The sequence below is a fragment of the Sparus aurata genome, chromosome 8 (assembly GCF_900880675.1).
Source record: "Sparus aurata chromosome 8, fSpaAur1.1, whole genome shotgun sequence".
In the NCBI taxonomy this organism is placed as follows: Eukaryota; Metazoa; Chordata; class Actinopteri; order Spariformes; family Sparidae; genus Sparus; species Sparus aurata.
The window spans coordinates 26,962,987-26,986,614 of NC_044194.1; the positions used below are offsets into that span (position 1 = coordinate 26,962,987).

Sequence of the window (23,628 nt, forward strand, 5' to 3'; positions counted from 1 at the left end):
CAACATCAGGAAGCGCAGCAATTCAATGTATCAAACATTTTAACATATCCATGGTTTGCAGAAACGTACGTCCCCAGCATTTATTCTGTCAGTTTGGTTGTACTGTCAGCCACAGACAGGTCACACCAGGGTTGACAGGGTTGACACCAGATAAGTTTGAGTTTGATGCTCATAGCTGGTGAGCATGTTGTTGGCATTAGCTAGATGTTGTGAGAAGTCAAGTCCTCTGATTTGAAGTCAAAGAAGACAGGAAATAGGAAAAGGGTCGTGGTGTGCTTGGATTGATTTCAGAGAGTAGGAGAAATGGGTAGAATAGGGGTGAAACAGATGTCTCTTTCAAGAACAAAGTGTACTATAAAACACAGCCTAAGGGAATGTAAATAGTCTGAAGCTCCTGATTTTGTGATCAGAGTTTAGTGTTTCCCCTATAAAAAATTTCTAGTTTGGCTTTGGGGTAGAGGCTGATCCAAAATCAGTGCAATTTATGTCTAGCATTTAAAAAAAAAAAAAAGAAAAAGAAAAACTACACATATGGCCACAGTAAATGGGAGAGCAGTTCTTCAAGAAACATTCTTCAAAGCGTATGTTGAGGACAATGAATTAATGACTGAATGAATGATTGTGGAGGAAGGGGGGGGGGGTTACACTTGGGCTTTAGAACACTCTGGAACATATAAATGATCAATTGCGTCTTTCAGCAGAGAATAAAAAAAGTTTTGGCTGTCCAAAGCTGCAGTCAAGCCACAGAGAAAACAAAGGGAGGAGAGGATGGATGAAAGGATGGATGAAAGGAGGAAGGGAAGTGAAGAAGCTGGCCATACACTTTAATGTACTGGCTTCATTATTCCTCTCTCATTTTACCCTTGTGCAATCGTTCTGTGTCGTTCTCTTACAACTCTCTCACACCTCACATCCTTCCTCTTCCCTTCTCCCTCTGCAGCGTCCCAAACAGAGTCTGTTGTCACATTCCTTCCTTTTTTCTTTTTTTCTTTCCCATCTCCATCTTATTCACGTCAAATCTCTTTCCCATGCCCCTCTTCTTCCTCTGTCATCCTTTACCCAATCGTCGTCACGCTCGCCGTCCGCCACCAGCTCCTCCTCCTTCGTTTCCACCCCTGCTCCTCCTCCTCCTCTTCCTCTACTTCTCTACACGGGGAACACCAGGAAGCCGGAGAAGGTGGAGTATTTCCATCCTCCCATTAGGTTTCCTCTCTCCAGTTTGAGGTAGGCCCTGTCTCCCTTCTCCATCTGGATCAGAACGCCATTACTGGCCGCCTCACGCGTCACATCCTGGTCACCAGCAAACGCTGAAATCACCGGCCAGCCGTTGTGCATCAGGCTCACCTGGATAAGGCAGAAGAGAACAGACAGTTTACAAATATAAAAGAGCCAAAAGAGAAAAAAGCTGACAGACACTCACCCATACAAACAGGGAAATGTGGGGACATTTCAGGATGATGCTTTCATGGTATATTTTTAGACTTAGAAGTTGAGCTGCAAGATTTTTTAAAATCCTTACATTCTTTCACTAAGAAACATGCAGAAATGCATGTGGTTATGATAGATGACACAATATTATATATGCGTGGAAAGACTTTGTGCTGTGCAGTCAGCACATTATCAAATATATCATGTGTACCTCTTTTTTTTCATTTACCACATGGCAAAGATTTTACAATGACTTTGGCAGACATCCAAACACACAAAGACACACAGAACCCACATTGTCTGACTCAACAAATGTTTCAGTGGGGGAATAACATCCTCTTCTTACAAAGCGAAGTAGCTGTCAGTGATGCTTCCTCTCCCTTTCCAGGCCAGCCAACGTACACACCAGACAACGGCTTTCATCACTTCTCTTTTGAGCAACAGCAGAAATACAAGCGCTGCCTGGATTTGTTTCCCCGGGATGCTTCACTGAGAAAGGTTTTTATGCCACCCCTGGCACCAATGTAGCGCTAAAACAAACTGAAATGAATTTTGGAGAAATGTCTGTTTATGCCAGATCACACCTTATAAGACCTGTGAGATTATAGCCTTCCTGTGAGGAAACTCACTGTACCCTCTTAAGGAAAGAGAAACCAAACAGGGTTTGTGTTCAGCTGTTTAGGGCTAGTTGTAAATTACAAGACTATGACTACATGATATGTGTTACCCAGATTGCAAAATTTACCAGACATCATCCTCCAGCACAAATACTGCATGGAACTATGGCACTTGGGCAATCTGCTCTTGGCCAAATGTCAGCCAAGAGGAGACCAAATAAACCAAAACTGGACCAACTCCAGATCCAGCCCACCAGAATAGAATGAGCTGTTGCCCAGATTTGGGCCATATCTGGTTTACTTGGTTCACTCGTAGCTGGCATCTGGCGATGCTATAGCAGACAGCTCAAGTGCCATCATTCCACACGGTATGTGGGCCAGATGAACGTATCTTGTGTGGGCAATATCTTGGCCAACACAAATTTGCTATTTGGGTCTGCATCAGGCAGGGGAAAATATACAAACCATTTGTGAGTCAGTTATGTCAGCTGGCTTTATAAATGTAGGGTTTATTATTAAATGCGATAATTTCTTAAAGAGTATAAAATTCTATAATGGTAGCAAAAAGCACAAGCCATTCATGCATTGCTGATCCGACAAAAATGTCTGGAAAACAACAAACTAAGGTCACTCGAATGTTCAACTGTGTCCCAAAACTCCATCAGGCTGTGCACATACAAGTGTTTCACACACATAGACTTTACATGAACCAGCCTTCCAGGTGTATTTACTGCCACCCAAGAATATTTGGCAACCTGTGTTAGAATTTCATACTGTTTTTTTTTTTTTTTCAAATCCATCCAAGAGAACGACTTTCAGACTCTCACTGTTGTCTCTCAACATTTTGACACCATGTTTTTCCGTGAGTGTCATTATGGAAATTTTCCACATTGCTCAGGTATGTATAAAAGCTGTCGTGTCTCCAGCAAAATCATCAGGATCAGGAGACACAGAGTCTCGCTCTGATCATAGTTATCTTTGTAAAGCAGTTTGAGTTTGGTACAATGTCGAAATTAAAGAACTGCTCTGCTCTACTCTTAATTACTACCAAATCTAACAATGCAGCTAAGTGGAATCCGCCACAGGTGCAAAGCCATACTGTTGGAAACACTGTAGAAACTGTACATAGGGAGATGCTGAAGTAAAAATGTCCATTGTATTCAAATAGTCTTCCAGATTAAAAACAACAAAATATTTTTGTTGGTCCACGTTCACACGGAGAAGCATTTTCTGATCTGAGGCGGTGAGTGGTTTGAGTTAAAATTTCTGCTGTTCTCCTACTGAACAATCATGTACATGCTACAATGTTTCCTATACCTGATGCTTTGTTGACAAATCCATCCACAATGGTCTCCTCCCTACATGGACTTCATGATAACGCCACCTGACCTCTTTTGAGACATTTGCTTAAAGGACTCATGTTGTTGTTCTCATGTCTACCACCTGTAATCCTACCACTGATTCCTATTTAAACATATGCTAGAGGGGCTTTCATGCCAAATCAGTGATGACACAACATACAAATTAAATATAATTTACATCAGCCAGCATAAAAATGTTACTCAAACGATCTGCTTCACAATCTAGAGCTTCTTTCTCAGCGTAGTCCTTTGTCTTTACCATTGTATAAACGACGACAACAAAGTGTTATTTAAAAAGTCTATAGTGACAGTGCTTAATCACACATTGTGCCCCTGTGTGATTGCAATGCATTTGTTTCTTTTCATTATTTACACAGCATACAGGAGTTTTATGACTCATCTTCTGAGTATAAACATCAAAATACTTTTCTACACCCTGGAAGTAAATAATTATAAAACTGATGCTTACTTATGGAACACAGTCATCAACATCCCATAATTATACACTTATCCATCTCATTTTACCAAATGGTCAGGAGAACGAGAGAGGACGTGTGCGTGTGTGTGTGTGTGTGTGTGCATGCGTGTGTGAGTGTGCGTGCAGCAGATGGAAAGCCTGTCAGAGTCAAGAGCTCTCCTGGCCAGGCACTCCTCCTAATAGCAAATTGAACATAGTGACTCAGACGGTATGCGTGTGAGTGCCTGTGTGCGTGTGTGTCGCTCTGAACAACCGGCCTATGAATTTGATGAAAACACTCAGACTATACTTAAAGTTTTATTTTATTATTTGGATGGAAAGCAGAGGTCATGGACACACTCAAATTTCATAATGTTGAGAATGAAGTTGGTTATATCCAAACAAATTTAGTGAAAGAGGATTTTGTGCATTTTCTCAGTATCTATGCACACGTACATATTTATGCACAGTAGCCATTTGAGGCTAATTTGAGGCAGAGGAGGCGTCACTCTATATGTGATGAGAGATCTTTGTTTGGGCTGTCTGACCTGAACTCCACTACTGTTGAACACATCTTGCACTGTGGGGAAAATAACTATCCTCCTCGTCCATGTTTGTTCAACTTCAAACTTTTCCGTTTGACAGTTTCTTACTCCCTCCTCTGATCCATGTGCTGTTCTCTCTGAAGTCTAGACCACGCTACAGTGACATAAATCACTGTTCCTGGACAAGGAGAGGTCACTCATGGCAACAAGTTTCACATTGTTCTCGCAACAGCTTTAAAGTACATTTCAGGAATTAAACTGGAGGAATATTTTGTGGAAAGTTTCATTATTGAAGCAGCTGCAGTGAAAATTTCAGTGCATTTGTAGTTTATCCCCTGCTGAAACATATATAATGCACAATATTCGGATTTTTACATAGAGCAATAATTTCCCAGGACAAAACAATAATGATAACACTCAGACCAGCAATACAACACCAGCCAAGTGCACCAGTTTTAATGTAACTGCAGTAATTAGTGAAGGCTTCTAACAGTAAAAACACTGCTTCATTAGGATCCACCTTGATTAATTACAAACATTACACTTTTAATGAGACACTTCACTCAGTGAGGGAGATGATGTGTTTTGGGAGGAAAAATCATTTTCAAATGATTCTCAATCTAACTTCTTTCAAATCTGAAGTTATGTTTGATAACTGCTGAATTATAGCAGGTAAAGGTGCACAGTGTGGTTTTCTAATCAGAGGGGAAACATCTTCACTGACCGATTTTTATGCCTAAACAAACTAATTAAACAAAATCTCTTCTTTTGCATGACTAAATAAAGTGAATAAACAAACTGACCTTAAAGGACAACACACTGTCATACTCTTTCACTTTGTCTGTGTTTGGCGGACCCTGCCACCTTTCTAGCTTCAAACAGTGTTCTGGGGACAGTTTTTTTTCCTCTGAGAACAACTTGTTTATTCACTTATTGGAAAAAATAAGTATTTCTTTGTATTATCATCTCATTTAGTTATATATATAAGAATTTTGAGTTTAAAAACTGCATAGCGCCCCTTATAAGTAACTCTTGTGTAAAAAGCAGACTCGGACATAAATGACATTCACCTCTTTCTTGCAACAAATCAAGCAGAAAGACTTAAAGGAGGCCAGTCTAAAAATACCATGTCCTTCTTCCCCTACCCAAAATGTCAAGCTGAGCCCAATATTCCTCAATTACACATGATGGACACTTTGGCCAAAAAGTGTATGTAGACGGGGGAAAGCAAAGACTCCATCTTAGCCTCCGGATATGGAGAACAGAGACATAAAATGAAGAGGGAAGAGACAGGTGAAACTAAGAGACACTAGCATAGATGGATATATGTAAGACGATAGAAAAGAGAGTCAACGACAGAGGAGAGGAGGGGGGAATAACCAAGAGGAAGGAAACACAGACAGAGGAGGGAGACTGTGGGGGGATGTGTGTGTGTGGTTCCTGTCCAGTGTGCATGTAATGCTTTCAACAGAGACAGACACAGCAGACAAAGAAAAGCCAGCATCACTACATCACTCTGTTACCCTCAGATACACACACACACACGCACGCACACACAAACAATGCAGGCAAAATCCAGCCTCTCACCTACCCGACCGTTCGGCCAAGTCACTCATGTGGAACTTGCACTTGCAAAGTCCCCCCGAATCCACGTTTTTTTTTCTTCCTCACACTCATGAACTCTCTTTCTTTCACTCAATTATTTAAACAGGTTTCCATTGTTGTCTTGCTTATTTAAGCACCAGTCAGAGCTGGAATCTGTATCATCGCTGCGCTCCTCTGTCAGTTACAGTAATGGCTTTCTGGCTTCAGCACAAAAGTCTCTGTTGCACAGGAGTGCCACATTGACTATGTAAAAACAAGATGGCACTGTTAGGAGTGATCTTTTTGCTTTTGCCATGGAGGAAGCAAGGATTATTTACTGTATGATTCCATCAAGCTGCACTGTTAAGTTTGGTGCACGCAGTAGGCAGAGCAGTTCTTTTTTTCACAAAAGTATAGTAGCTTACAAGCCTTCTTCAGGGCAGGACAGCCCAAAGTAGGCCTGTGGGCCGAATTAGGCCCTCCATAAGGTTTGATTTAGCCTGCTAGATGTTTCCAGTGAAAAAAATCATAAATATAAACCATAATATAAACCACTGTTTATGCCATTTTTTATTAGGTAAAAATGCTCTTAAAATATAAAGGATCCATAATTATTCATTGTTTTTCATAATGTGGGCATGGCAGGAGAGTGACACTTTGTGCAGAAGCTCAGTCAATAAGGGCCATTTCGGATCCAAGTTCCAATTTTTGCATCACAACAATACAATACAATCAATGTTTGCTTTTGGCTCTTGGCTCACGATTAAGTTTGAATTTTTGGGCTCCCCTTTTTCAAAGTAAAATAAGATACTTTACAAAGATCATTGTGATCAAAATGCAGCATTTAACTTTGTTATAAGTCTGATTAGAGTCCATAATTGTGTATTTTCCTGGCAATGTGACAGCTTTTACACGAAACCAAGCAATGTGGGAATTTTCCATAGTGACGTTTAAATTTAAATTGAAAATAACAATGCTACTAGTGTCTGACTTTTACTCATAGTGACAGTATTATTATTTAATTTCAAATAAATTACACAAAAGGAAAAAAAATAAAAAATAAATATTAATTAATTTTTACCTATTTTTACCTATTTCAGCCGCAGGCGGTCTCTTGGACCACACTGATTTTGCTGTGGGTAAACTGACACTTTTTCACGCGGTGGGATATGCATCATGGTGCCTGGCAACTATCATTGTCTACCATCACAAAATGGCCACTTTCGGTGGTGACAGATCATCCAGAACGGTGGATGCAGGTGACCTCTGCTCTGCTGCCCTTCACTGGACAGCAGAACTTATACTAGTTATGGAATTCTGGCACTTCCGGTGTTAAGGAAAAATGACATCAAACGTGATGTCAAGGTGTCAAATTGACAGAGCATTTGAAGAACAGTGCAAGTCTGAAAGCATTTTAAATCTCTTCATTCCTCCCTCTCTCTCTCTAACACACACACACAGCCACACTAGGTCAGTGTGTGTGGTGTGTGTCAGTGATGTATAGCTCTAATAACGCTGTGACAGTGGCTTTAGAGGGATGACACTTTTGTCACCACACTCACGCACGCACACACACACACACACACACACACACCTGTGAAGAATAAAGTACATGTGTGGGTTGGTTCTCCCTGTGTGCGGCTGTCTGCCACCCCCTCCCACAATCTCTGTCTCTCACACACACACACACACACACTGTCAACTACACCCTTACAATTACCACCCATAAATATAAGAGCATGATAATAGGGCTGCACATTGTGTCAGGGCGCAATCGATCTGCATTCATTAATGCATAAGCACCAATTAAGTGGCTGAGTAACAGAGAGATGAGCAGACTAACGGACAGAGAGAGAGAGAGAGAGAGGACGCAGAAAGAGGACACATAAAAAGAGGGAAAGGGGTGAAATGGAGTGGAGAAGGTTCGATATGTAAATAGAAGTTGGCTGACGTCTCAGTGCAGCACTTAATGCCAACGACATGATGACATCCTGTTATTGCATCATCAATTCATGTCCAGTCGACTCTCTTGACGTGACAATGATACTCCTCTCCGTCTTCATCCTAGTTTCCTTTTCTTTTTGTTTGCCTCACTTTCTCTACATCTTATTTTCTTTTTTCCCTTTTTTCATTTCCATCCATTTCTTTCCTCCCTAGATCCTTCTTTGTTTTCTTTACTTGAACGTCTTAAGCCTCTCTTTCCCCTTCTCTCTTTTTTTATTTTTCCACGAGCTCTCTCTTACAGACTTTTGTAGATAGACGTGGTGATGGATACATTCATAATAGTGCATCTGTCTTTGCCCGTCACACCCTCTGTCTTTAAAATGGACAAGCTTCTTCTACTGAAAGTTTCTCGAGTAAGTAGCAAAGTTACTGAAGGGTCATTCAGGAGATGGGTATACAGCAAAAAGCAAACCTCAATCAAGAAGTGTCCCTGGGAAAAAAACACTGGTATCAGTGGTTGAAAGACAGGGTACTTACATGTCATACTAACCTCACTAGCATTGACACTACTTCTTTCTGATGTTTCGCAATTAAGGCATACCACCTACTGAAAGGTGCAACATGTAACATGTTTTTTTAAATTAATACAGGTGCAAATCAACATTACAGACAAAGAATATAGTCAAACAATATGTATATATCTATGTATATATACATATATAGATAAATAACAGTAATTATACAAATAAGCACACACACTCTCCAACCATTTAGACAAAGTGATATCATAACTATTTACAATTGGCAGAGACAAATCAAAATCAAAACTAACAAATCAAAAAAAGCATATTTGACCGTCATCAAGGAAAGTGGCCTTTTTGCCTCTGATTCATGTATTTCGTAGCACTCAGCGCTCTAAAATCTTTCCTCCGCAAGTAGTCCGGTCACTTATCACCCCAGCGTCTTCGGTCGCTCAGCGACGTCAGCTGATCTGTAGTTTACTTCATATTGGAAAAACCGTACTCCTAGGCCACTAGTATGGATGAGTTTCACATTAACTTTAACATTTTTGGAAAATACAGTGATTTCAACTCTTGGCAAAAGGCTGAGTGATCGTCACCGGTCAAGAAAAGAAAAAGAGAGGAAAGCAGTGAAGAGGGAGAAGCGAAACGGCGTCGGTTTGGAGAACTATATTTCTCCGCTGAAAAACACTATGAACGGTAATAAATAAATTGTAAATTGTAAAAACTGTCAAGTTTTTTTTCGTGTTGGCAAGTAACTGTGTAATAAGTGGGATAATGTATAGAACGGCAGTCCCTTCAGGACGAATCAGACCCCTCCGCTTTGCGTCGGGGTCCGGGACTTATTCTCCCAATAATGACCGCCATTCTATGCATTATCCCTTACATAGTTTCAACTACAAATCTTACATATTGCACCTTTAATGTTAAAGGGGCCCCCTGGTGAAGGTACTGCAGAAATAGTGGAACTTCTGGCAAATGATGATCAATAAAGTTATTAGCCTAAGGGATTAAGTAGTAGTAGTGCTACTTTTCTTATGTATGTTGTGGGATCTACATGTAAATCTGATGATACTGGCTACAAATCCTAATTACCCACAACCAGTCACCTGCTGCCACTGGTTTCAATGGGTAAATTAGTTTCTCGTAACGTGCTTTGCATTTTGGGATAATGCTGCTGCTCATTATTAGAATCGGGAACATCTGTGCTGGCCAGGAGACTTTATGTAGGTCAACTCTGTTTATTTGGTGGTTTTGATTCTCACATTTCTGTTCTTTGCTTGTGCACCCTGTAAGCAAATATGCTCAGATATTGTGGCACTAACTACAAGTACAATCCAGAAATGCAAATACCACCCTGCAGCTCTCTGTGGACCATGGCCGTGTTTTGTAACCATTACTATTGAGCAGTTTTTTCCATTTTGGGCAAAATCTGTACATAAAAAGAAGAGGTGGTGAACATGTTGTATATTCTAAATATATGAAGGAGATGTTTGTGTACAGTGTCTGGTGAAAGGCAAACCTTCAATCTACTACTACTACCTACTAACCCTAACCCTACAACCAACTGTTTGATGCTCTGTCATGACAGAGATTAACAAGACAACCTACAATACAAGATGTGTTGTATGAAGCAATGGCAATACAACAGATTCCGTGACCCTTTGAGAACTGTATTTTTCAATTCCATTCAGAGAGTGCTATTGCAAACAAAGGTCAGTCAGTCTTCTAGTTTACTCATCCCTAAATTAGTGCTGCAGTGATAGCTGCAGCCTCTTTGCTTCTGCCAGTGGACTGTGACAGATGTGAATCTTAATAACAGGAAATCTCAGAAAATTGTAAATGGATTTTTATAATTCACTTTGAAAAACTGGACAGGCACAAAAGAAATGACTCACTTGTCGCATTGCTGAGAGAGGTTTCACACCAGAAGTTTCAGCCAGAGTCGCCAGAAGGAAAAGTTGGCAGTTATTTTTGCAATGAACTGATACGTTCACATTTGTACGTGTCATATCACATTCACATTACACGTTAATGAGCTGATTCTCATATTGGGAGGTGGAGGGGATGGTGGTGGCATTACAGCTAGGCGAAGAGGCTGCCAAGCCAGTGACCACAGTTCGAGACTGTGTTTCAACATTTGCAAGTGCGAAACCACAGGATACTATTAAGGAGAGCGTGGGACAATTTTCTTGCATTTTTGTGGTCACAAAAAATGATTTTTTTTAAAATGGGTGTTCTTAACTAGACCTTGTGATATCTCCATCCATGTTTTGTGGCAACCAAAGCATGTATTTTAGGCCAAGAGATGATGTATTCCTAATCCTGGCCAAGTGTTTCATGTGCCTAAACCTAACCATATCCCAATCACAGCCTGGTCACAGGGCCTTATCTTACTGCTGGTGCAAAGCAGTGTGTGGTGCAGTGCAAGTGTCATTGCCAGTTTCTAACTGGCACAGTTGTCATCTTCATGCCAGTGCCCACGTTGTGTAAGTGGCAAATGTGCTTGTGCCCACCTGCGCACAGACAAGTGCTGCTGTTTAAATAGCAATGTGCCAGGTCCTGGCGTACCTAGCTCTAAAAAGGAACGGCAGATGAAACTCTGGTGAATTTCACGTCAGGGCCAAAACACACCCATGACTAAGAGTCCAAATACAACCCCTTTGTGCCTTGAGCCTTACTTTGTGCCAAGATTATCTGTTGTCTAACATAGATGTAGATCATTGAAACTAGTTGGTGATGTGTGTGGAAGAAAACTTGATTTTGCTGTCATTGTATAAAGTCATTCTTGGTATTGGTATTTCCATATAGTCAGATCAAGCCATATGTTTCAAGCTATAAATTGGTAGCTGTACAGACATATCACAGAGGGAAAGATGTGGATACTAAATTTATTGATATCCGAATTCTATTTAGCTGCTTGAGTGTCATGGGTCTTGATTCGATGTCTTTGTGTTGTGTCTTGTTTTGTCTTGCGTCCTGTTTCTTTGCCCTCTTGTGTCTCCTCTGTCTTTTCCCCTTCCTCCTTGCATGTTTGTCTCCCTCTGTCTGTCAGTACTGTTTCCTTCATGCTTTCTCCTCTGTGTCTTTCCTTCATTATCTCACCTGTCCTCCGCCCTCCTCTCTCCCCACCTGTTCCTCGTTCCTTCATCAGTGTGTCTGCGTACTTAAGCCTTGGTTCCCCATGTGCTCTTTGTCAGTTCGTTGTTGGTGTTTAAATGATGACCCCCCTCAAGTTCCTTGTGTCTCCTGTCTCATTTTGAATTTTGATTTCCAGTTCCTTCTAGGTTTGAACTTTGCCTTTCTTAGTTTGCACTTTGTTTTGCTGTTTTGTTTTTCGGTCCTTGGACTCTTTTCGTTTGTTTCCTTGGTTTTTGTACTCGTTCAGCTTTGTTTGAAATTAAAACTCACTTTTTGTTCTCCCCTATCTTGCCTCCTGTGTGTCTGCATTTGGGTTCACCTTTTAGTTTTAAATTGTGATATTTGAGTTTCAGTCTTTATACATTTTATTAGTAACGACTGTTTTCTTCCTGCAATATAGAGTCAAAATATCTGCCGTAGAAAAGGTCTGCTATGAAAAAACTCTATCAGCAAAGTTTTAGAATTTTATTTGCTTTTTGTCAAATGAACCCAATGTTAATTGATCTCTCAGCTAGAAGGATGTTTAGCAATCTGATTCAATAAGGAACAGCATCCTATACAATCAATTGTTCTCTGTGTAAATGGCTATGCAGAAACTGCATCCGTGGCACAATGTTCAGGTATTTGCTGTGTTCCTGTGCAAACACGGCACGGGCTGTTACTTTGCATGAGATATGTTGTATAAACTGTAGTGACTATTAAGAGTTTCAAGGAAAGCAGCTTGTAACTAATTAAAAAAATCTAAAAAGATGCAAAGAGATTGAGATAACCAGAGCAAAGGTCAGAAGTTGAACTAGTCACATCATAGACCAGGACACCGAAACAGATCTTACAAACGTCAGATAATTTGCTTGGCATCAATATTGCCTCAGGGAACAACATCGTTAATGTGAGGACAGCCCTGAGCAAAGCCTTCACCCTCAGTATTTCTTCATCAGTGAAAGGCAAAACAGGCAAACTCAAAATCAGTTACCAGACGTCAAACCACAGCACAAGAGGGGAAAAAAAAATTCAAATAAGTCAGTTGAGAACATCAATGAGCGCAGATGGTTCTATGATTTTTAATAGCATTTTCATCGATCACACCGAAAAACCAAGAGGGACTAATTATATGATGCTCAGAGAAAGAAACCTTATGATTGAGCTAAAATAAAAAGGAGAAATGCTTTATATCACTCTCTTCAACAAAAAATAACAAATAAAGAAATGGTGTTGAGGAAAATATTATCCTTGTTTCATTACTTTATAAAAAACTGGCATTTGAGAACAAAAGTCAGGACATACCATAATACTAACAGAACTTCATACTTTGGCTGAACCGAAGCTGGAGTTCACAAACTGCTCTCTGCACTTTCAACACTGCCTGCCAGGCATGTTTCATGTTGTAGACACAAACACACGTTAGGACATTACATTGACTGCCATTCATTTGTACAGCCTAACACAAATCCTTACTCTAATGCTCATAAATGCATAGGGGGGCTTCATCAAACAGGCACTCAACCTGACAAATGCACACTCATGTTTGTTTTTACATACATGAGGCACTTGTGCATCACTTGTTAAAATAAGCCTTCGAATACTTTTATTTTGGCAGTTGACAGGAAGCACGTAGCAATCTTTTTCAGTATTAATACCTTGCTTTTTTAGTTGAGTAGGCTTTTGTGAGACGAGCCACTGATGTTGTGTACTATCTACACAAAATTGCCTCTTGAGAACAACAACTACCGACAGGCATTATTCACAGGAGCATTTGACCTTTATTTCTATATGTGGGTGGGCTTAATCACTAAAGCCCTGTGGAAGTTCCCTTTATCCCAAAATCCACTCAATATTTTCTTAGGCACACTTTTTACCAGACAGGATGTGGAGAACCAGAAGCTGAAGTTTACACAACATATAGTTCTCCAAACTGACAACTAAGCAACCAGGTTCACATCAGTACTTCTGAAGGCCATTCAGAACTGCAGAGATGATCTGATAAAAGTGCTACTTAACATGGGAGATCGAAAAATTAAAAAAAATTCCATGACATATTGCTGATATACAAGATCTCTCCAGAAAAACGCAGATGTTGGGCGGATTTTCCAGCTCTTAACAACCCAGCAATAGTTTAGATGTTGCAGCAGCTAGGCAGAAGAACAGAAGGGGAAGCCTCAGCCACTGTCTATTTTTCCATCACTGCCTTCAAGGTCTCAAAAGTCAAGTTGACAGAAGAGCGTTCAGGTGTAGCACGCACATAGGGAAGGTCAAACTCGGTCTTGTCACAGCCCTATGCTCGTAACACATTTGTGCGTACGGGACTGATGCTGTTCTGTGTGTTCTTATCAAGTGTATGCACCTCGTTTCAATGTGTGCAGGTTTTGAGACTAATTAAATGCCATCTCTATCTTGCCTCTTTTTTAGTGCAGCAGATGAAATATCTCCGTCCTCTTCAAAATAAAAAAAACAAAGCATTCAAACACAGATTTGGACATCTATGACAATGGCAAAAGTAGACACTTAAAGGCATTTAGGTCAGTCATGCAGTGAATCCACCTCATCTAATGCTTTCATGACAAAAAAAGACTCAAATAAGGTTTCCCTAGACTTCAAAAAACAATAAAATATTCACATTTTCAGTAATTATTGATCTAAGAATCCAAAGAAAATTCTTAGTGATCAAATTAAAGCCTAAAGAGCAGTTGGCAAGATATGTGATTTTCTCTTTTTGGCCTATTTCTACAGTACTGATGACTTTCTTTTGTTGGGTCTTTGCCATAATTCACTTTAAATAACATTGAATAGTCAAAGATTTCTTTCTCTCACACCTCCTCTCTTTCACACAAGCAAGTTCTATAATGTTATGCCAAACTGAAGCAGACTGAGCACAGGTTGACGGGATAATAATAAACCAAGCATCTGGCTTTCAGACTCTGTGTGTGTGCGTGCGCATGTGTGCACGTGCTCGACAGCACTCAGCATACTGTCTCTCTGGCCAGTTGCAGACAAACCAGGTCCGTTATCCCATTTTTTTTCCTCCTGTTTTCTCCATCGTTTTAAAGGCAAGAGAACACAGGAACAGATAAGGTGTTTATTTATGTTTCTATGACTCGCCTCTCATTTACCTGCTTCTCCACTGTACAAGATGAACGCTGTTTGAGCCAGCAGCGGGGAACTACTGTATTTCTATTTTTTTCTTTGTCATAGCATATTTCATGCTGCTCATTTGTTTCACACTTCCTTCATGTACAACACATCACTGCACTGCTGGTCCCTCACTACCCTCAAACACACAGCTGTGGTACGCTGGGAGTGTAGTGACACATATCAATGTTTCTCACATTGTCACTGCACTATTTTTTTTTTTTTTTAGATGAGCTGCTGGTCTTAAACACCATACGAGTATTACTGAGGTGGCCATAGATCATACTTAAAAATACACAAATTTCGATGTGACTGATGAGAATCTTTTATCACTCCTGTGTAGAGAACCACTTTCTGTTCTGAAGCCATATGTTGAGAGAAGAGATAGATAAGGAGTTGATCTGCAGAATATTTTTAAAAATGACTTGGTAGATTGAGAATTATTTAGAGGATCTTTCATTCATGCCACTGCTTTGACTGATTTCCTGATCAACAGTGCAACATAACACTTTTAAGAGTTAGTAAGTTACATGAACTATCCCTTTAATACATTGTACCGTTTGATCCTGGTCCAAGTCCATCATTTTTTTGCAAAATTATTTCTACCTTTATTTTCTATCCGATCTTTCTTTTGACTTTTGATGTCTAAAAGATCTGAAAATCCCATGCAGGTCTCAGCTGCTCTAACGGTGGTTAACTTCAACTTTGGAAAAAAAATGAATATATAAAAACACGTAAACCTTACCTTTAGAGTTCCCTCTGTCTGCGACAAAACACTTTATATAGATTGCTGAGTGTACAGATGATTAAGCTGGTCACCAGAAGTGGCTCAAGAATATTATGATTATTATTACAATTGATCGATTTTGAGCCTCTATGAGTGACCTGTAGATGGCATTTTGCTGGTCATCGCCAGGTAATTATGAAGTAACCTCCAACACAGGGTTTAAAAGCCTGCAACTCCTCTCCAGTTAGTTAGAACTGAAGAAGCCCCTAGAGAGAGGTGAAACATCTTCAAGAAACTCAAACAAGTCCAGTTGCCTATGATCCAGCACTTAGAATAACCATTACCTGGATGACTGAGAGCCTTCATCAACATTTTGAATGATTACATCAAATGTGACGCATGCCATTATCACGCTCATGAAGTAAACTGTTGCACCTGGGTATAGCTGCACCATGTAGACTAGAGAGATCACAGTTTTAGAGGAAGAGAACGCCTCTGCAATTCGCAATACATGTTCCACAAGTATTCTGTGAGGAGGGATAACAATCTTATCAGAGCTATGGAATATTAAACTATCAACTTTGGCTCACTACATCTTAGCCTTTCTAGCCCTCAGGGGTGCATATACTATAGGTCAGTAACTTTTCTAACTGTGAAATTATTGGTTATCTTATTGTACAGGCCATTGGAAGCAGGTAATAATTCATTATCAGTATCAGTGGAAAAATACCCATCATGCATACCTAGTAACATTGTCAAATTACAAAGTAACACATTGTCAATCCAACTTCTCCATGCTGCTGTCACTGTCATCAGGCAGCATGCAGTCATTTTACTATTGGTCATGTTAATTCTCTTGGAGACATTTCTCATTAATTTTCCCTGGCTCTGCTGCAACCGATGAGGCCTCACTAAACTAAGCGAGTAGTTTCATATTTCAGTAGTAGGATCTGAAGCACCGTCCTGCCCACCAGTGAAGATGACCCATGGAGACTGGAGTCACATTTGTTTCTTTCCATGTAGGTCAGTAAAAGATACACTGCAGGTCATGTAGGTGAGATGTGAGTCTCAACACACAGTGTTACATGAATGCGTCTGCGTAGACACGGGGAAAGACATATCGACATGCACCAATCTGACACAGCAGGGTCACAATGATCGCCCATGACAAATTAAAACTACAAATCCTCTCTTAACAAATACAGATGTTTTGTTTGTTTTTTGACATTATTATATGTGTATAAATGTATGTGTTCGTCTGGCTATTTTTGTGTTTAGCCGGTGTTTAGCAGTCTGTTGGCTGAAGTGGAAGGCTGCATAGGGAATCAGACAATATTAAATAAACTGTTTGATGATATCTGAGGAGGATGTCTAGGAGGGAAAGCCAGGTCTCAGTGGTTATATACACCTATCAATCTTTAAACAGTGTTTTTAAAACAGAATTCATCAACACTTAAATGAAGCTGTGCTTATACGGCGTAAGCACTCTGTGACAGCACCATAGCCATTTAAATCAGGGAACAGGCTTAACAGTCACAGCATTCATTATAGATCATATAAACAATAAAACTCTATTAATTACACTGAAAGCTTGTTTGTATTTATGTATAATAAGCATCCACTTGCCTTGTCAATTACTTTAATTGCAGAGTCTTTATGTTGTTCACATGTGGTGAAACAATCATCAGTGCTCCATTTAATACTATTTACTTCATATAATTCACTTCAGCCAATCACTTCAGGTAGCTAATAAAGACTACAGGAGTCATTGTGGATATCTTTCCTGGAAATGAAATCAGTGACTATGGCAATGCTCCTCGCTTGTCCTGTTCAGAATATCCTACCACCCACATGTTGATATGTCTATTCTAAGATTCTGCTTAGAAATACCACCATGATTCATTTCCATTTTTTACCACTACTAAATGTTCATATGCATATCAAATCAAATGGCTATTGATTAAGTAAAGGTACAATTTGTCAGACAGTTGATTTTTGAGTCTTATACAACCTGTTGAACACTGAACCTTTGTATTTCTGAACGCACCAAATACTGACCCTTTGGGCTGGTTGGGGGGGACGCCACCAACCAAAAGCGTGAACATTTGATGAGTTGGGATTAAGACTGGATAATCACCTGTCTTACAAAGAGGACATTTAAATCAGAGCATATGTAGTGCACTAAGTCAAGACATATTTGACAAACCTAATGCAAAACAAATTTGGATTTCAGCAGGGCATAATTGTAGTGAAAATATATTGGTGCATTTTGGTAATACTCAAAATCTTCATGCACTCCAATTAACTCCAATTACGTTGCATTTAGAAACAGATTGTTCAGCTTGCTAATTCTCAGGAAGGAAATATCTCATTAAAATATGGGTTGACCCCAGTAACCCAGATGAGACAATAAAAATGGGTGCATTGTTAACCAATGTAAAAACTTAGGCTGGCAATGAAAGAGCTGAACGGATTCTACTGCTGCGAGTTCAAACGTAAAAAAATATTCCTTATAGCCCAAAGGGCAGTACGTAAAAGGTAAAATCTTTTATTATCAGAGTAGCCTGCTATCAACAGCTCGAAGCAGTGCCTCTAGGTCTTCTACTCGCAACAGGAAAATGAAAGGTTTAATACGTACACAGCATGAGGCATTTCAGATGTCTTCCTTGTGTGCCTTTCACCCCAACAGAGCAGCTATGACCCTAGGCTTTACAAATGTCATTTCTGAATGCTCAAAACACCATTGTAAAATACCACTTATTCATCGAGCTGAATGACAATAAACAGTATTATAATAGTCCACTCCATGCTTCAAATCTCCTGACTGATTTTTTTTTCCTCTTTCAATTATCTTTCTCAAATTCAGATCCACTGCACTACTCTCAAATAATACCAACATCCACTTAACAGTGAAAGGATGATTAGTAATAACAGGACTGTCTGCTTGTGTTTTGATTTGGTTTGACTTGCTGTGAAGCACTCTAACAGACGGAACATTAACCCCTGTCTTATCCTTCAAATTAAGTTCCAACATACAGTACAGTACAGTACAGTACACAAATGTGGAAAAAGACATGTTTTCTTTAAAAGCCGGCCCATCAATCCAGAGAGCAGCTCACATTGTTGAGCACTAATATTGCTTTTATTGTTGGTCTTACTGATCTGCAGGCTCTCTGTTCTGAGCTGTAGGTACGAGATGCTCACAAACAGAAATGAAATTCATCTGTTTCAATTTCCTTTCAAATACAAAGTGAGGAAAATAGAGACATGTCGGAATAGGTTGCAAATGAAATGAAACTCTGTCACAACAGGACATGTCTGATATGTAAATTTGAAGTGATTTTCATAAATACTGTAAGAACGCTAACCATTAGTTGAAGTACAGGAGCACAGCAGATGGGTGGTGTTTTGGCTAGTGTGGTGGAGTCCCTCTTCAGATCACAGAACGCACTGTATTTAATTTGCAATACTTGTGTTTAATTGCTAGGCGGAAAGCGGAGAGAAGAGGTAGGCATGTGGCGGCTTATTGACACCCACATCCCCTCACAGATAGATGGATAGATGGAGCCCTGCACTGGAGAGGACTGATGAGAGCTGGAACAAACTGTTTATCCTTCCCTTTGTACAACTACCCAGCATCCACTGATCAATAATTACTCATCATGTCCACCTATCTCTTCTTTCTACTTCCTTCCTACCCATCCTTTGCTTTTCTCCAACTTGGCCCTCTTTTTACGTATTTCTGCACCTTGCCTTTCCCGTTTTCCATTTTGTCTCTTTACTTTCTTCTTTTCACATCCTTCCCTCTATTCCTTGTTCCCTTGTCCCTCTGACTGTTGAACATTTCCTCTCTATGCCCATCCCCTCCATCCCTACCTCTCCCCTTTCCCTGCTGTCTCTCATCTCTCGCATGCACCACAGTAGCTGCCTCTAAGGCAATCAAACAGTGGGAGTTTTCAACACAGCAGATGTGCCGGATGGATGGGAGGATGAGTGGAAGAGGTTGAAGGTGAGCGGCGCACAGGCTGCACACTCGGAGGAGAGAGGACAACCTACACCTGCATGTGTGTTCGTGTCAGGAACATGACACGACTCGTTTTTTTCTAACATAAAGTTTAAAAAATTCAGTTTGGAAATGTTATGATTAAAAAATGTGGAGGGCTTTGGAGGGTTTAACCCAACAGGACTTTGCCCGTGAGTGATGTTTTCACAAGTCTGGTTGTGGAAGTAATCAAAATGACAGTTTCTCTGTTTTTCCCTTTTAGTCCCTCTTTTACCGTCTTACCCCTAATGACGTCTCAGAGCCATTCTCCAGTTTTATACAGAGGAAAGAGCACAAACAACAGTGTAAATGCGATGTGAAAGGCATAATCACCATTGACGGACTTAATTAAATCACAGCCATGGGTGAAGTTTGCCATCCACGGCCTATTTGCGTTCAGTCACACAAAGCTGACTGGGATTATGCGCCCTGGCTTGATGTAGCTTTTCCCCCCCTCGCACATCGCCCGCGCGCCCTCCTTGTTGTTGTTATTGTTGTTAGTGCTACCGCCATACTAATTAATTCAAGACTCCAATAATAAAGTATAAGTAGCAAAACATAATGCCAAAGCCCCGGGGAGCCGACAGCATAATTACACAACAGTTTAATTTGCAAGAGATACATTGTAATTAACGCTGTGTGGCTTGTAAAGCACTGTCACGTGCGTGTAAAATGCTAGAAAATGGGCTTAAGACTGCTCAAGTGCCTCCTATCAGTTGACACATCAAAAGGATGCGGAGACTGCATCTGAGGCGTGGTGAGAGCCAGTTGTTAGGATGAAAGGAGAGCTGGGAAGGGGCATACTGCAGGCGGTGTGCGAGAAACAAATAAGTGGAAAACATGTTATTTCTACATTAAGCCCACGTGAGCGTGTGTGTGTGTGTGTGTTAGGGAGAAAATTAAAAATGCCTGTCTCTGTTTGCTCTGTTCAAAAATGTACTTCATGTTTTAATCTCCTGAATAATCAAAAACCTGAGTCAGCCTGCTGCCTGCTCTCATGAAGGCAGGCACAGAGAAAGAGAAGGGAACGACGCTGTCCATGGTGCTGGAGGAAGGGGGCCTTTCTCGCACTCACCACAAGCACCCCCCCAGCCCCCCTGCTGGCTAGCACGCGCCTGATTTGGCTCTGTCCTCTGTGCATCTATTGATTAATTATGATTGGGCTGGCGGGTGGCGAGCGCGGGCTTTCATCTGTTAACGCCCGCCTCCGCCTAGTCGTCCCCCGGGAATGACATCTCAAACATCTACAAAATGACTTTCAGTGCTGCTGAGATTCAACTTTTATGAGGCGGGACAGAGTGGGTGGGCCAACACACACAAACACACACACGCACGCACATAAAAAGAGCTACCTGTATAGTTTGGCGGTTGTAGACTTTCACCACGTGGAAGTTAAAACTGTAAATCCCTTTGCGCGGTGCGATGAAATTACTTCTCTCCTCGTCAAAATTCCTCCCAATGTTTACTAGAACCTAGGAAGGAAGGAAGGAAGGAAGGAAGGAAGGAAGAATTTAATTGATAAAATTGCATTTTATTTTTTCTGTCACTCGCAGTGTTCGCATGAAACATTTATTGTGAGGACATCCTGACAAACACACAACATTAGCAGAGAAAAAGCAGAGTCTGCATCTTCATTTATTATTTTTATTATTCATTTAAGTCTAATTTTCTGGGACGGAATCAACATATTTATCCCACCTGTCCTTACTTTACATTTCCTGGAATTAAAATGGAGCTGTTCTTTTTCTTTCTGATACAGCGCTCCACAGGGCCCCTCCTCTGGTCCCGGACCACACATTCAGATTCACCGCTGTAGCAGAACAACTCTCTGCTTTTATCCAGGCTTTTTTTTCTTTCTCTCTGTCTCTCCCTTGTCAGAACTACCAAACTTTATGCGCAAGGAAACGAGAACTTAATCAATCTTTCAAATGAAATTCTCAATTATGCATTTCTGCAGCCAAATGTCTGGTTTTATGGACGGATGCGAACTGTGGCGTGTAATTGAACGGCAGTTTGAGGGTGAATTAACCTTTAGCGGCAGGCGGGTAGGACCTCACCCTCACGACCTGCCGTTACTAAATTATTTGGCGAGATGTCAACTCCCATATCCCGTATTGTCGGCTCGAGAAAAGTTGAAATATTCACAAGGATTGCCAACCAGGTTATACTTACCCGACCACTTTGGAAAATGCAAAACCTATAAAAAGAATCGTCGCGGAGACGGATTCATTTCCGCTCCACTTTGAGTTATCTTTAATGGAGCTGCTCTCTGCTGTCCACGCGACCGTTGCCAGATGTGCACCAGATGCGGATGCGCTCACGTTCAGCCGCTGGAGCCGATATCCACAGCCTCATTCAACATGCTTTAATCGAGTTTTAACACAACATTCTTTCAGACTAGAGTTCGACCTTTACCGCGGGGGTTTTCTGAAGAAAACTAAAATGAAAAAGTCATTTTAATGCTCCACGGCGCACAAAAATATATGTTTTTTCTTTCTAGTGCTTCTGTAAATTATGCGATATTTCATTCTTCTACATAGCTCCAGTTCTCTCTCATCCACCGGTTATTTGATAACTGCTTTATCACGCAGAACGCACGACACACACTGAACACCGGAGTACACACACCGTTCGAAACTTCATATGTGCGCTGATCTACATCATTCCTTCATCAGGTGGTGTTCCGTCGAAATAAAACAGACTTTTAAACTGACAAGACTGACTACAAACAGTTATAAACTTAACCTGCTTGCGACTTTGATTGTTCTGTTCTGTTATTGGTATTTTTACAAGAGAAGATAAGAGAAGAGAGATATAATTTGTTTCTCCTACCCGGTCGAAGTAGATGACCATGGTCCGGTTGCTCATCTCTGAGGGCTCGTGGTTGGTGTTCCGGACTGCGGAGAACGCCACCTTGGCGCTGCCCGAGCGCACCGAGATCCCGAGCGCCGTGCCCGTGGGGTCCGAGGTCGGGTTCGAGTCGCACACCACGAGGCACTTCCCCTCCAGGACGATTGGTTCCGTTTCGTTCTGAGCGCGAGCCGGGCTCGCCGCGAGCCACACGGCACTCAGCAGGCAAAACGCCAACATACCGGGACAGACGGGTGAACTTGTTCGGTCGTCTTCACGCCTCAAACCGCGGGTCTGTTCCCCTCAGAAAGTAAGGAAGCAAGAGTTTCCCAGTGTCCCCACGACGGACCGCGAGCAGGCTTCTTTTACAACTAGATAACACTCCGTGTTTGGTGTTTAATTGGTCGGCAGCACACACTTTGTCCCTCGCGGAGTCTTTCGGAGATGGAACCAGACGGGTTATTTTTAGGCGCCTCTCCTTTTTGTTCGAAAACCAGTATGTCACCTCCGTGTCTCCGGGCGAGTCGCGAGTTTTTTACCTGTTCTTTCCCTCTTTTCGCACTTCTCAGCGGCGTCTCTGTCACTTGGAAACACAATAAGCGGGAGTCGGTGGTGCGTAGGGGCCCTGGACGAGTGACGAGGCAGCAGAACTCATAGCGCGCGGGGGGGAGCTCCGTCTGCTCTCTCTCGCGCGCGCTTGAATTATTGATATGTGAGATATGAGAGTTTCAAACACAAAAGGCTCGCGAGGAAGGGACGCGGCGCGCGAGCTCAAGATCCTCCCGCCCTGGTCCTACTCTTTTTTTCTTCTTCTTCTCCTTCTTTTTTTTTCTTTTTTTTTTTACAAAGCCCGGTAACGGAGACCCATCATCGGATTAGCGCGTGCGCGTCTTCGATATTTTCCAATCACTGCTGCCGACCGCCCTCCTCCCGCCCCGCCACTTTATCTCTCTCTCTCTCTCTCTCTCTCTCTCTCTCTCTCTCTCTCTCTTTCTCTCTCCCTTTCTCTTACCCTCCCCTCGCTCCATCCTTGCTCTCCCCTCCCCTTGTTTCTGACATCTATCTATCTATCTATCTATCTATCTATCTATCTATCTATCTATTAATCTTTCTTTCTTTCTTTCCTACTTTCTTTCATTCTATCTATCTATCTATCTATCTATCTATCTATCTATCTATCGTTCTATCGTTCTAGCGTTCTATCTATCGTTCTTTCTATATGTCAATCTAATTTCCCTCCCTCACATACCATGCTACTGAATCTGTCACTCATGACACTCATCTC

The 23,628-nt window shown here is 41.2% G+C and overlaps 1 protein-coding gene across 1 annotated transcript; it reads right to left on the reverse strand.

The window, feature by feature from the left end:
• Positions 1 to 513: 513 nt before the first annotated feature.
• On the reverse strand, positions 514 to 23,265 carry cbln1 (cerebellin 1 precursor). Its single transcript, XM_030424650.1, has 3 exons — positions 22,326 to 23,265; positions 20,846 to 20,965; positions 514 to 1,344 (listed from the first exon to the last, which is right to left on the reverse strand). The coding sequence occupies exons 1-3, from the start codon at positions 22,581 to 22,583 to the stop codon at positions 1,147 to 1,149; spliced, it is 576 nt and encodes a 191-aa protein (XP_030280510.1). The 5' UTR covers positions 22,584 to 23,265; the 3' UTR covers positions 514 to 1,146.
• Positions 23,266 to 23,628: the final 363 nt, after the last annotated feature.